Consider the following 13,208-nt stretch of genomic DNA (forward strand, 5'->3'; position numbering starts at 1 on the left):
CCAGCTGTCACACAGATGCTACCACTATAAGTTGTTGTCCAAGCTGGTGCTCTGGGACAACCCAGAGGGATGGGGTGGGGAAGGAGTTTGGAGAGGGATTCAGGATGGTGGGACACATGTACAACCCATGACTGATTCATGTCGCTGTATGGCGAAAACCACCACAATATTATAACTAGCCTCCAATTAAAATAAATAAATTAACTTTTTAAAAGGAGGTATAAGAACCATACTTTGAAAGCTGTTTTTTTCTCAGAACATTGTAATGCACAAATACAGAATTTATTCTAGTGATGAGATAATAATGTAATAAACTCCTCCTCCTTAGACTATGCAACCATTGAGGGTAGTCTATGTTTCATCTATCTTTGTATCCTTATCCGCTAGTATTCCAACAGGTTATCAATAATTGTTGTAGTGAGGATGGACAGATGGGTCAAAAGATAGGGCAAGTGGATAGGTGGATAGTTGGGTTTATTAAGTTATTATCACATCAAAGAAAAAAAGAAGTACAAGTAATTCTGAAGTTCTGTATTGAGGTTTTAACATCCCCTCAGGAAGACACAGACCTTTCATTTTTTTATTATTTATTCTTATATCCTTCTGACAACAACTTGTCATATCTTTCTGTGACAGCTGGAAATTTACTCTCTTCAGAGGGCAAATATGTGTGCCTGATGTGTGTCCATGCATATGTGCGTGTGTGTGCGTTAATTCCGAAGAAAACCACATTTGTTCCATAACATGCTTAAGCCTGAAATGCTTTAAGTGGGGCCTTGCCATCTATTTACTCATCATTGAGTATTTATCATAGGTATTCTTTTAGGCACTAGAACTACTTCATTGAACACTACAGATAATAGGCCCTGCTCTCATGGTTGTGAAGCTTATATTCTAGTGGAGGAATAGGAAAGTATATACCATATAAGTATTAAGGGAAAAAAAAACACAGGAAGGGATTATGTTAGTTATGTTAGGTAAGCTAACTTCCGTAACAAACAACTTGCAAATTCCAATGACTTAACACATTAAAAGTTTCTCTCTATATACATATATAACCTAATATTGATCTGACCAGATTGAGGGGAGATTTTTTATGAATTAGACCTCCAGTTACCATCTATACTGACTACCAGATGAGCTGATGGCAAAACTTTCAATCAGCAATGCATGAACACACAAACCTCTTGGGTCTTATATTGAAAAGAGTGTTTCAGTAATTACAACTGACATTTAGAAATTAAAGACAAAATTCCTCTCCCCATACAAAAGCTTGAGGCAACTCCTGATTGATTGAAAGGCTCATGAGTCACAGTCCCTCGTTACTGTTGTGTGAGCAAATGAGGGTTCAGGATGTAGAGAAGAGGTAAACAGAAATGGAATAAAAACTGAAAATGATCAAATATTAGGGATCAAATAAAATAATATGGTATAAGAAATGGAGAAATAGTTACTGAATTATTCCTTATAAGTCGTCAGACTCTGCAATTAGTAGGTCAGTCATTTGTTAAAATCCCTTTTCCTTTCATCACTTGAAATAACAAACCTCACCTTGGCAGAGTTTGGTGGGAAAAGAACTCGGTGGAAAAACAAACAGATTTTGATATTTATTCAATCCAACTGTACTAACACACATTCTGAATTCTTGGTGTGCTTATTTCCACTATTTATAAGCCAGAAAATCAATCACCTCTCTTATCTAATTGGTATATATTTTGAGACCTTGTAGGACTATTAGTATTATCCAGGAATAAATGTGATCCCAAAACAGATCCACTCTCTCAAAGACAAAGGCTTCAATTTTGAAATTAGCTTAAACCATGATCTGATTAAGGTAATCTTGAATATTTACAGGCCCTATCCAATTTCCTTGCTAGAAAAAAAAAGTATATTCTCAATTGATACATATTATTAAACAGAGTCTCACTAAGCTTTCAGTTCAGTTCAGTTCAGTTCAGTCACTCAGTCGTGTCTGACTCTTTGCGACCCCATGAATCACAGCACGCCAGGCCTCCCTGTCCATCACCAACTCCCAGAGTTCACTCAGACTCAAGTCCATCAAGTCAGTGATGCCATCCAGCCATCTCATCCTCTGTCGTCCCCTTCTCCTCCTGCCCCCAATCCCTCCCAGCATCAGAGTCTTTTCCAATGAGTCAACTCCTCGCATGAGGTGGCCAAAGTACTGGAGTTTCAGCTTTACAGTTTTTCAAACATGGTTGACCCTTGAATAACATGGGTATGAACTGCTCAGTTCCACTTACACATGAAATTTTACTATCCATGATTAGTTGAATTCAAGGATATGAAAATAGTTATGGAAAGGGTAACTAAGTAGTAAGTCTAAGTGAAATAATGACTATAAAATAACAATATTTTGTGGGATTAATTATGTTATAGACTGAATGTACCCCTTCCATAATAATTCATATATTGAAATGTAACCCCCAGTGCAATGGTTATTTGGATGGAGTCTTTGGGAAGTGATCACTCCCTTTATAAAAAGATTCTCCAGAGAGTTCCTTTGTCTCTTCTGCCCTCTTCTGCCAGGTAAGGACACAGTGGGAAGACAGCTGGCTATGAACCAGGAAGCACACCCTCACCAGACAACAAATCTCCCAGAACCCTGATCTCCAGGACAGTGAAAAATATATTTCTGTTGTTTAAGAGCCATCTAGTCTATTACATTCTGTTACAGCCACCTAAATAGACTAAGACAAATCATACATACATACATAAATACATATATGTATATACACACACACTCAGCTATGTGTGTATATGTGTGTGCATAGATATAGATATACAAATATTTAAAATATACAATAGCACTAGGATGGGAGTAAAGGCAATCAAAGTGTTTTTAAGTCCTGATATTGTCTTAGAAGTACCAAAACTATTAATTAATACTATATGTTAACAAGTCAAGGATGTATGCTGTAATCTCTAGAGTAATCATTAGATGAGTAGTAAAAAATGTATAAATATTAGAGGAGATAAACAGAAAAATATTGCAACAACCTAAATGAAGGCAAATTAGTAAAGATAAAAGAACAGAATAGATGGGACCAAAAAAAGAATAAGTAAAAGGGTGGTAAATTTTAAATAAAATATATGGGTTATGTTATTACTACAAATGGGACAAATATCCTAATTAAATGACAACTGTCAGCCTAGATTTAAAATATGCACACATGATAATATTCCACTTATAAGAGACATATGGCAAATATAAGGAAAGAAAAAAAGTTGCAAGTAAAGGATAAAGAGGATTCCCCAGGCATATGCCAACCAAAAGAAAGCAACTGAGGCCATACTAATTATAAAGTAAACTTTAAAAGGAAAAAATCATAACTAGAGATAAGAAGAGAGTTTTCATAATTATAAAGGTTTCTGTACAACTATAAAATCTCACAATTCTAAATACTTAAGCAATCAAGACTCTAAATTCAACATACACAAAGCAAATATTATCAAGTTAAAAAGGAAAATAGAAAATCCACAATCATTATTGAGAGACATTAGTATATATTTCCCTCAATATCACATAGAATATATAGATTAAAAAATCAGTAGAGATATGGAAGATTTGGACAACACAATTAACAAATATCATTAAAAGACAAAACTAAGATATTCAAATCAATACTGCAGAATGCATTTTTTCAAGGAAATTGGAACATTTAACAAAATTGAAGATTTTCTGGGCTGAATTTCAAAGAATGAAATCATATAGAGTATGTCCTCTGACCAAAGTGAAATAAAGCTAATTTCAATATCAAAAAGATGTCAAAAATCCCCATGAAGTTAGATATCAAAAGACAATTGTAAATAACTCGTAGTTGGGGAAAAAAAAGGTGACAGAAATTAGAAAACAGAATGAAACCAATATCATAAAAAATAATGGATATGAAAATGTGTGAGATGCAGCTAAAGCAGTGCAAACAGGGAAATTCATATCCTTAAATGTATATGTTAGAAAAGGACAAAGGATGGAAAAAATGTAGTATCTAAACATATGAATCAAAACACTATTAATGAAAAATTCTAAAAAAGTAAAAGAACAAGAAATGAATAAAATTGAAAACAAATATGCAATACAGAAAGAAAAAAAGATGTCAAGTGTTAGAAAAGAAGACACACTTGTGCAAAAATAAAATTTGAATGGTGCCACAGGAATTATTTTAATTAATAAGTGGGTTTAACAAGATTTCCAAATACAAAGTTAGACTACCCAAATCAACTGCATTTCTCCATATCAACGACAATTAGAAAAAAAAATATTTAAGGATACTATTTATAATAACACAAAAATCAAATACTTGGATTAAATCTAATGATATGTAAGATGTATCAGGAAAATTATTATATGAAATATTACTAAAAGAAATTAAAGGTAAACGAATGAAAGGGCCCATAGTGTTTGTGGGTCAAAAGACTAAATATTGAAAGACATCAATTCTCTCCATAACTTTCTGTAGATGTAATGTAGTCCCTATAAAAACGCTAGTAGGACCTGTTTTCTGGAAAGCTGATTCTAAATGTATTTGAAAATACCAGAGACCAATAATAGCCAGGGCATTTTGAACAAAAACAGCAAAGTGGCAAGCCCACTGGATATAAAGTTTTATAAAGCTACACTGAATTAAAATAATGTGTCATTGGTACATTACACATGTAATAGAGTAGTCAGAAATGAAACTTGATTTGTGAAGGTGACACTGTAGAGAAATGAAAAAATGGTCCTTTCAATAAATGTTGCTGGATCAAATGGATATTCATATCAAAATATAAAAATGAATCTGTAACTCACAACACATGCAAAAATCAGTTCCAAGTAGATTGTAAGTCTAAAAAGGTAATACAATAACACTTACAGGAGATCACACGGAAGAATATTTTCATCAACTTTTACAAAAAGCTTTTTTTTTTCTGTTAGGATACAGAAAGAAAAAACCCACTAATCTCATACAGGAAAAGATGAACAAATTGAGTTACTAAAAAATTAGAGATTTCTGTTCTTCAATACACCACTGAGAGAATGAAAAGGAACATCAGAAGTTGGGGGAAAAATATCTGAAACACAAGGAACCAACATGGTTTGTACACAGAATATATAAAGAACCCCTTCACACTAGTCAGTAAAAGGCTGATAACCTAACAGAAAAAAGGCAAGAGACCTGAACCAGCACTTCACAGAAAAGGACGTTCAAATGGTCAGTCAACATATGAAGATATCCTCATTCTCATTGGTAATAAAGAAAAATGCAATTAATCTGCTACGCACCCAACAAAATTATAAAAATAGAAAAACAAAAAAACACTGTTGTAAAAATATAAAGTAACAACACTCATGTATTGCTAGTGAAAGGATAAGTTGGCACAACCACTTTGGAAAACAAATTGGCATCGTGGGGCTTCCCAGGTGGCACAATGGTAAAGAATCCACCTGCTAAGGTAGGAGACATGGGTTTGATCCCTGATCTGGGAAAATCCCCTGGATGAGGCCCTGGTAACCCACTCCAGTATTCTTGCCTGGGAAATCCCATGGACAGAGAAGCCTGGAGGGCTACAGTCCACAGGGTCACAAAGAGTCAGACATAACTTAGCTACTAAACAACAACTGAAATGAAACACATGCATAAATTATATGACCCAGAAATTTTACTATGTACATATTCAATGGAAATACATACACATATGTACCAAGAGACATGTGCAAGAATATTGATAAGAGGTGAAAGCTAGAAACATCCCAAATATACATCAATGATAGAATGGTATATGAATTCTTATATAGTTATAAATACAGTGTTAACAAAACACTATAGTGAAAATGAGTGAAATGAGCATACAAGTGAAAATGAGTAGACATCTGCCAAATGCAACAAAAATGGATGTCTCACAAACATAATGTTGACCAAAAGTAGTTATGAACAAATACATACATCCTGTATGAGTCAATTTAAAGTAAAAAAAATTTATTTTTTTTATATTTTAAGTATAAAATAAACAATTTAAACAATTAAAATCGATTTAAACCATAAAATCAATTTAAAGTATAAAAAAGTCAAAGTTAACCTATGGTGTTAGCAGGATAATATTTATCATTGGAGAATAAGAAGGGACTAGTGATTGGGAGGAGGAAGAAGAAAAGCTTCTGGGGCATCAGTAGCATTTCTATTTCGTTGCCTGAATGGTAGTTACATAGAAACTGTGATAATTTGCAAAGCTGTACATCAGTGCTTCTCAAAGACATTTGCTCTTTACGGGACATGTGGCAATGTTGGCAGGAATCTGTCATTGTCACCACTGAAAAAGGGAGGAGTGCTACCAGTGTCTCCTGGGCAGAAGCCATGAACACTGCTAAACATCTTATAGTACCTAGGACAGCCCCTCCCTCCCCCACAAAGAACCATATTGCCAAGAATTTCAGTGATGCTGAAATCGAGAAACCCTGTTGTACACTTGCCATTTATGTCCTTTTGTGTAAGTTAACTCTAGTTAAAAACAAAAGCCATGTGCATTATGTTTTCATTAAAAAAAAAGGGGGGGGGTGCTAGTCTCTTTCCAAGTTTTCCTCTTCTGATTTGTTGTCTGCAGCAGTGGTCACTAAGAGTGGAGAGGGATAAATGCTCCTGCAAAATTATATAGAGGCAAAACTATAACTGAGGAAATTCTGTCCATTATTTCCTCTGTAAGTCATTATTTGACTATACCGTAATAGTCGCTCAGTCGTGTTTGACTCTTTGCGATCCCATGGACTATAGCCCGCCAGGGTCCTCTGTCCATGGGATTCTCCAGGCAAGAATACTGCAGTGGGTTGCCATTTCCTTCTCCAATTTGACAATACTGGAAGAGCCTTTATATCCAACTCTGAAATGTGAAGTAAAGGGGAGCAGAGTTGGAAAGACCCATTATTTCACACTGAGAAAAACTTTCTGAGAAGAGTTCAGGGTCTAAAATAGTGAGTTTTACATTATGCACTTGAGTCACAGATATATCATGCTCCTTTTAAATAGAAAGCAAAGTGCATTACTGATACTTTTTCTGTACACATATATGGAGAAATATCCCAAGTAAACAATTTGATTTCATGGGAAAGACAGGAAGATATACTGAATTATTTTTGCACCTTGATTTGCAGATTACTAAACCCAGTTACCAGCAAATTTGGAAAACTCAGCAGTGGCCACAGAACTGGAAAAGGTAAGTTTTCATTCCAATTCCAATAAAAGGCAATGTCAAAGAATACTCAAGATCAGATCAGATCAGATCAGTCGCTCAGTCGTGTCTGACTCTTTGTGACCCCATGAATTGCAGCACGCCAGGCCTCCCTGTCCATCACCAACTCCCGGAGTTCACTCAGACTCAAGTCCATCGAGTCAGTGATGCCATCCAGCCATCTCATCCTCTGTCGTCCCCTTCTCCTCTTGCCCCCAATCCCTCCCAGCATCAGAGTCTTCCAATGAGTCAACTCTTTGCATGAGGTGGCCAAAGTACTGGAGTTTCAGCTTTAACATCATTCCTTCCAAAGAAATCCCAGGGCTGATCTCTTTCAGAATGGACTGGTTGGATCTCCTTGCAGTCCAAGGGACTCTCAAGAGTCTTCTCCAACACCACAGTTCAAAAGCGTCAATTCTTTGGCGCTCAGCCTTCTTCACAGTCCAACTCTCACATCCATACATGACCACAGGAAAAACCATAGCCTTGACTCGATGGACCTTTGTTGGCAAAGTAATGTCTCTGCTTTTGAATATGCTATCTAGGTTGGTCATAACTTTCCTTCCAAGGAGTAAGTGTCTTTTAATTTCATGGCTGCAGTCACCATCTGCAGTGATTTTGGAGCCCCCCAAAATAAAGTCTGACACTGTTTCCCCATCTATTTGCCATGAAGTGATGGGACCGGATGCCATGATCTTTGTTTTCTGAATGTTGAGCTTTAAGCCAACTTTTTCACTCTCCACTTGCACTTTCATCAAGAGGCTTTTTACTTCCTCTTCACTTTCTGCCATAAGGGTGGTGTCATCTGCATATCTGAGGTTATTGATATTTCTCCCGGCAATCTTGACTCCAGCTTGTGTTTCTTCCAGTCCAGCATTTCTCATAATGTACTCTGCATATAAGTTAAATAAACAGGATGACAATATACAGCCTTGACAAACTCCTTTTCCTATTTGGAACCAGTCTGTTGTTTCATGTCCAGTTCTAACTGTTGCTTCCTGACCTGCATACAAATTTCTCAAGAGGCAGATCAGGTGGTCTGGTATTCCCATCTCTTTCAGAATTTTCCACAGTTTATTGTGATCCACACAGTCAAAGGCTTTGGCATAGTCGATAAAGCAGAAATACTACCGCACAATTGCACTCATCTCACACGCTAGTAAAGTAATGTTCAAAATTCTCCAAGCCAGGCTTCAGCAATACATGAACTGTGAACTTCCAGATGTTCAAGCTGGTTTTAGAAAAGGCAGAGGAACCAGAAATCAAATTGCCAACATCCTCTGGATCATCAAAAAAGCAAGAAAGTTCCAGAAAAACATCTATTTCTGCTTTATTGACTATGCCAAAGCCTTTGACTGTGTGGATCACAATAAACTGTGGAAAATTCTTCAAGAGATGGGAATACCAGACCACCTGCCCTGCCTCTTGAGAAACCTGTATGCAGGTCAGGAAGCAACAGTTAGAACTGGACATGGAACAACAGACTGGTTCCAAATAGGAAAAGAAGTTCGTCAAGGCTGTATATTGTCACCCTGCTTATTTAACTTATATGTGGAGTACATCATGAGAAACGCTGGGCTGGAGGAAGCACAAGCTGGAATCAAGATTGCTGGGAGAAATATCAATAACCTTAGATATGCAGATGACGCCACTCTTATGGCAGAAAGTGAAGAGGAAATAAAGAGCCTCTTGATGAAAGTGAAAGAGAAGAGTGAAAAAGTTGGCTTAAAGCTCAGCATTCAGAAAACTAAGACCATGGCATCTGGTCCCATCACTTCATGGCAAATAGATGGGGAAACAGTGGAAACAGTGGCTGACTTTATTTTGGGGGGCTCCAAAATCACTGAAGATGGTGATTGCAGCCATGAAATTAAAAGACACTTACTCCTTGGAAGGAAAGGTATGACCAACCTACATAGCATATTAAAAAGCAAAGACATTACTTTGCCAACAAAGGTCCATCTAGTCAAGGCTATGGTTTTTCCAGTGGTCATGTATGGATGTGAGAGTTGGACTGTGAAGAAAACTGAGCACCAAAGAATTGACGCTTTTGAACTGTGGTGTTGGAGAAGACTCTTGAGAGTCCCTTGGACTGCAAGGAGATCCAACCAGTCCATCCTAAAGGAGATCAGTCCTGGGTGTTCATTGGAAGGACTGATGCTGAAGCTGAAACTCCAATACTTTGGCCACCTCATGCAAAGAGTTAACTCATTGGAAAAGACCCTGATGCTGGGAGGGATTGGGGGCAAGAGGAAAAGGGGACGACAGAGGATGAGATGGCTGGATTGCATCATTGACTCGATGGACATTAGTTTGAGTACACTCCGGGAGTTGGTGATGGACAGGGAAGCCTGGCATGCCGTGATTCATGGGGTCGCAAAACGTAGGACATGACTGAGCGACTGAACTGAACTGAAACCCAGTTTTGGACTTCTCAGGCTGCACTAGTGGTAAAGAACCCGCCTGCCAATGCAGAAGATGCAGGTTCAATCCCTGGGTTTGGAAGATCCCCTGGAAGAGGGCACAGCAACCCACTCCAGTATTCTTGCCTGGAAAATTCCATGGGGCCATAAAAAGTCAGACAGGACTGAGCACACACACCCTAAGAAGCTGGGTAGAGCCAAGTGTGGCTCTAAGAAAGCCTGAGGGTGGTGTTCAGATGCGGGAAGAGACCACATTCTGTGAGGCTTCCAACTGTATAATGTTTCTGTCTCAGACACACACAAATACACATCACACCCTGCCAAAGCACTACTGAACTTCTAGTGGGGCTATACTTTCAATTCTATTCTCTATCGCTACCTTTTATGTATTCTTCCTCCTTGCTTTCCCCTTCCCCAGCTCTTCAGTCATCAAAACTGACTTTGCACACAAAGGCAAGAAACTCACGCGACTCTTGCACAGATGGTGCACCGCCAGCTGCCATCAAGGCCTGAGACCCGGCACTGGCTGCACACTCTGAGGGAGCAGGCCTGGCACGGGTCTCCCCGATCGAATATCAAGCCCAGGTTTCTCTGACAGTGGGCACAGACCCTGGTGGTCTCCTGTTGAGTCTTCCCACTTCTGCGTTTTGCTTCCAAGAGTTCATTCTTCAGCTTCCTGGAAGGAGACGGAAAAAAATCACTTACAAAAGAGGAGCAGAGCTATCTATATCTAAGGGGTGTGTTCACTGGGGAGACTATTTGAAAGGATCAAGGAGTTACATTCAAGTGACTTTCAAAAATCCATCATTTCTTCCTCCAGAATCAATAATCCTTTGATCTCATTAGTGGAAAAGTATGTTTGTGTCTTACTCTTGGATTTTGAAATCTTATCCAGGCACTTCTATTTGCTATTAGTATTTATTTACATTCTATGCTAACTTCTCCAGGGTGTCTTTGATACCATAACAAGGGAGCACAATGCTATGTTGTCTCCTTGCCTAGATATGAGGCTAGAGTGTGAAATCAAACTTGGCATCATGGGTGCTTTCTTTAAGTCAGGGGTCCCCAACCTCCAGGATCTAATGCTCGATTATCTGAGGTAGAGCTGATATAATAATAATTGAATTAACTGCACAATGGGCTTTCCTGGTGGCTCAGATGGTAAAGAATCTGCCTGCAATGCAGGAGACCTGGGTTCCATCCCTGGGTTGGAAGATCCCCTGGAGAAGGGTACAGCAACCCACTCCAGTATTCTTACCTGGAGAATTCCATGGACAGAGGAGACCGGCAGACTGTCCATGGGGTCACACAGAGTCGGAAACGACTGAGCGACTAACACTTTCACTTTAAGTGCACAATAAATGTAATATGCTGGAATCATCCCCAAAGCACCCCACACCAGGTCCATGTAAAAACTGTCTTCCACGAAACTAGTCCCTGATACCAAAAAGGTTTGGGATTGCTGCCTTAAATGAGCCAATGTGAACTTTGCTACAAAGACATTGCCCATCATTGAATATCAAACAATTGCCACTAACCCATGGGCTTTGCTGTTAGATATACATTTGTTTGAATCCTGGGTCCATCATGAATTACCTATTCAAACGTAAACAATGATTTACCGACTCAACTTCGGTCTCTTCATTTCAAAAACAGGAGTAATAATATTCCAAAGTGACCATTTTTAAGACTAAGTAAGAAAATATATGGGAAGATACCAGCTTGTTTCCTGCCACACAAGTACTAAATAAATGCTATTTCTATGCCCCTCCTTTTACTATATGACATGATCTATTTACATACGCTTTAGAAAATAGCTATTCAAAAGGAATACTACTCAGTCATTAAAAAGGATAATGCCATTTGTAGCAACATGGATGGACCTAGAGATTATACTGAGTTAAATAAGTCAGAAAGAAAAAGACAAATACCACTTAAAGGTGGAATCTAAAATATGATGCAAATGAATTTATTTACGAAACAGAAACAAACTAATAGAAAACAAACAGATGGTTACCAAAAGGAAAAGGGTATGGGGGAGGGACAAATTAGGAGTGTGGTGTGAACAGACAGAAACTATTATATATAAAATAAACAATAAGGTCCTACTATATAATATTCAATATCCTGTAGTAATCCATAATTGAAAAGAAAGCAAAGTTCTCCCTTTCTTGTCCAATTGAGCACAAATGACAAGAACACACAACACATGTTTTCTACTCCCTGATTTAGAACTTACAAAGCATCCTTATGTCTTTTTTTTCATGAACAACCGGCTCCTGAAATTGGGTGTAAGAAAAGCTCCACACAATTTACTTTAAAAAACCTGTAAAAGCTACAACTTTTAAAATGAGATGAATTCTCATTTGAAAACTCCAATTGTATTATTTGGAAAATAACAACAGACCTTTCTAGGTGGTGCAGTGGTAAAGAACCTGTCTGACAATGCAGGAAACTCAAGAAGACACAGATTTGAACCCTGGGTCGGGAAGATATGCTAGAACAGGAAATGGCAACCCACTCCAGTATTCTTGCTTGGAAAATCCCATGGAGAGAGAAGCCTGGCAGTCCAAGGGGTTTCAAAGAGTCAGATATGACTGAGTGCACACATGCGTGCATGCGCGCGTACACACACACACACACAAACCTTTAAACACCTCAGGGCACAGGAGAAATAAAACACTGCCTAGTCATAATCTGTAACACTTCATGCAACAATCATAAAGAAAAAAATGATCAAAATGAGTGAAACAAAGAATAATCGTAGACTGCAGTCCTATCCCAGTAGGATAGTGGGCCAAAGAATAAGAAATTGAGAACATGGGGTATTCCAGGATATTCCAGAGACAAAAAAATAAATAAATAAATTTTATGATCACGTGCCTGAAGTTTAACTACTTGGTTGCTCCTTAAACTAGAGCTTGAGACCATTTGGAGAAGTTATGGCCATAAAGTCAAATATTTAGATTGCATTTTTCTTTGTGTTCTATTCACAGGCCTTCATTTAGCAATCAGCATTCACTTAGCTCCCAGTTCCAAAGTCTGAAAAGACGTGGGCCACCACAGGAAGGACACAGAGAACCAAGAATTTCAAGGTCCAAACACATCAGTTGGGAATTCCTAAGACAACCAGCATTAACTGTCCCACATATTCTGAGAGGAACCTCTGAGACTGTGGGGAAACCTGGGAAGAATTCCACAGGCAGCACAAAATATTAAGCATGTCGAATGAAAAAAAATGGATAACCTAAAAATTGAGAACTGTTTTATTCGGCAGACTTGCTGAGGACTGAAGCCTGGGAGGCCGCTGCTCAGCTATAGCTCTGAGGGACTGCTGAGAAGAGAGGAGCCAGGATACACAGGAGTTTTGCAACAAGGAGTAGGAACATCAAAAATTACTGACAAGTAAGGAAAACCAACCAGAAGCTCAAGATAATGAATTTAGCCCTTTTCTGTGTATGGGAAGGGGCAAGAGTCTGGGCTCATGGAAATCATTCCTTTGACTTGAAACTCAGTTATTTAGGGCCAGTATCCTGTTCTTTCCCATCCTGAGTCCCCTCAGGG

General features: G+C 38.2%; 1 protein-coding gene across 1 annotated transcript in view; it reads right to left on the reverse strand.

Moving 5' to 3' along the window:
- Positions 1-13,208, reverse strand: part of SYTL5 (synaptotagmin like 5) — a 261,920-nt gene that overhangs the window by 82,590 nt on the left and 166,122 nt on the right. The window contains exon 3 of the mRNA XM_070783448.1: positions 10,111-10,320. Coding sequence (XP_070639549.1) covers positions 10,111-10,320 — 210 coding nt within the window. The remainder of the gene's footprint in view (positions 1-10,110; positions 10,321-13,208) is intronic.

Source organism: Bos indicus, chromosome X (assembly GCF_029378745.1).
Source record: "Bos indicus isolate NIAB-ARS_2022 breed Sahiwal x Tharparkar chromosome X, NIAB-ARS_B.indTharparkar_mat_pri_1.0, whole genome shotgun sequence".
Taxonomy (NCBI): domain Eukaryota; kingdom Metazoa; phylum Chordata; class Mammalia; order Artiodactyla; family Bovidae; genus Bos; species Bos indicus.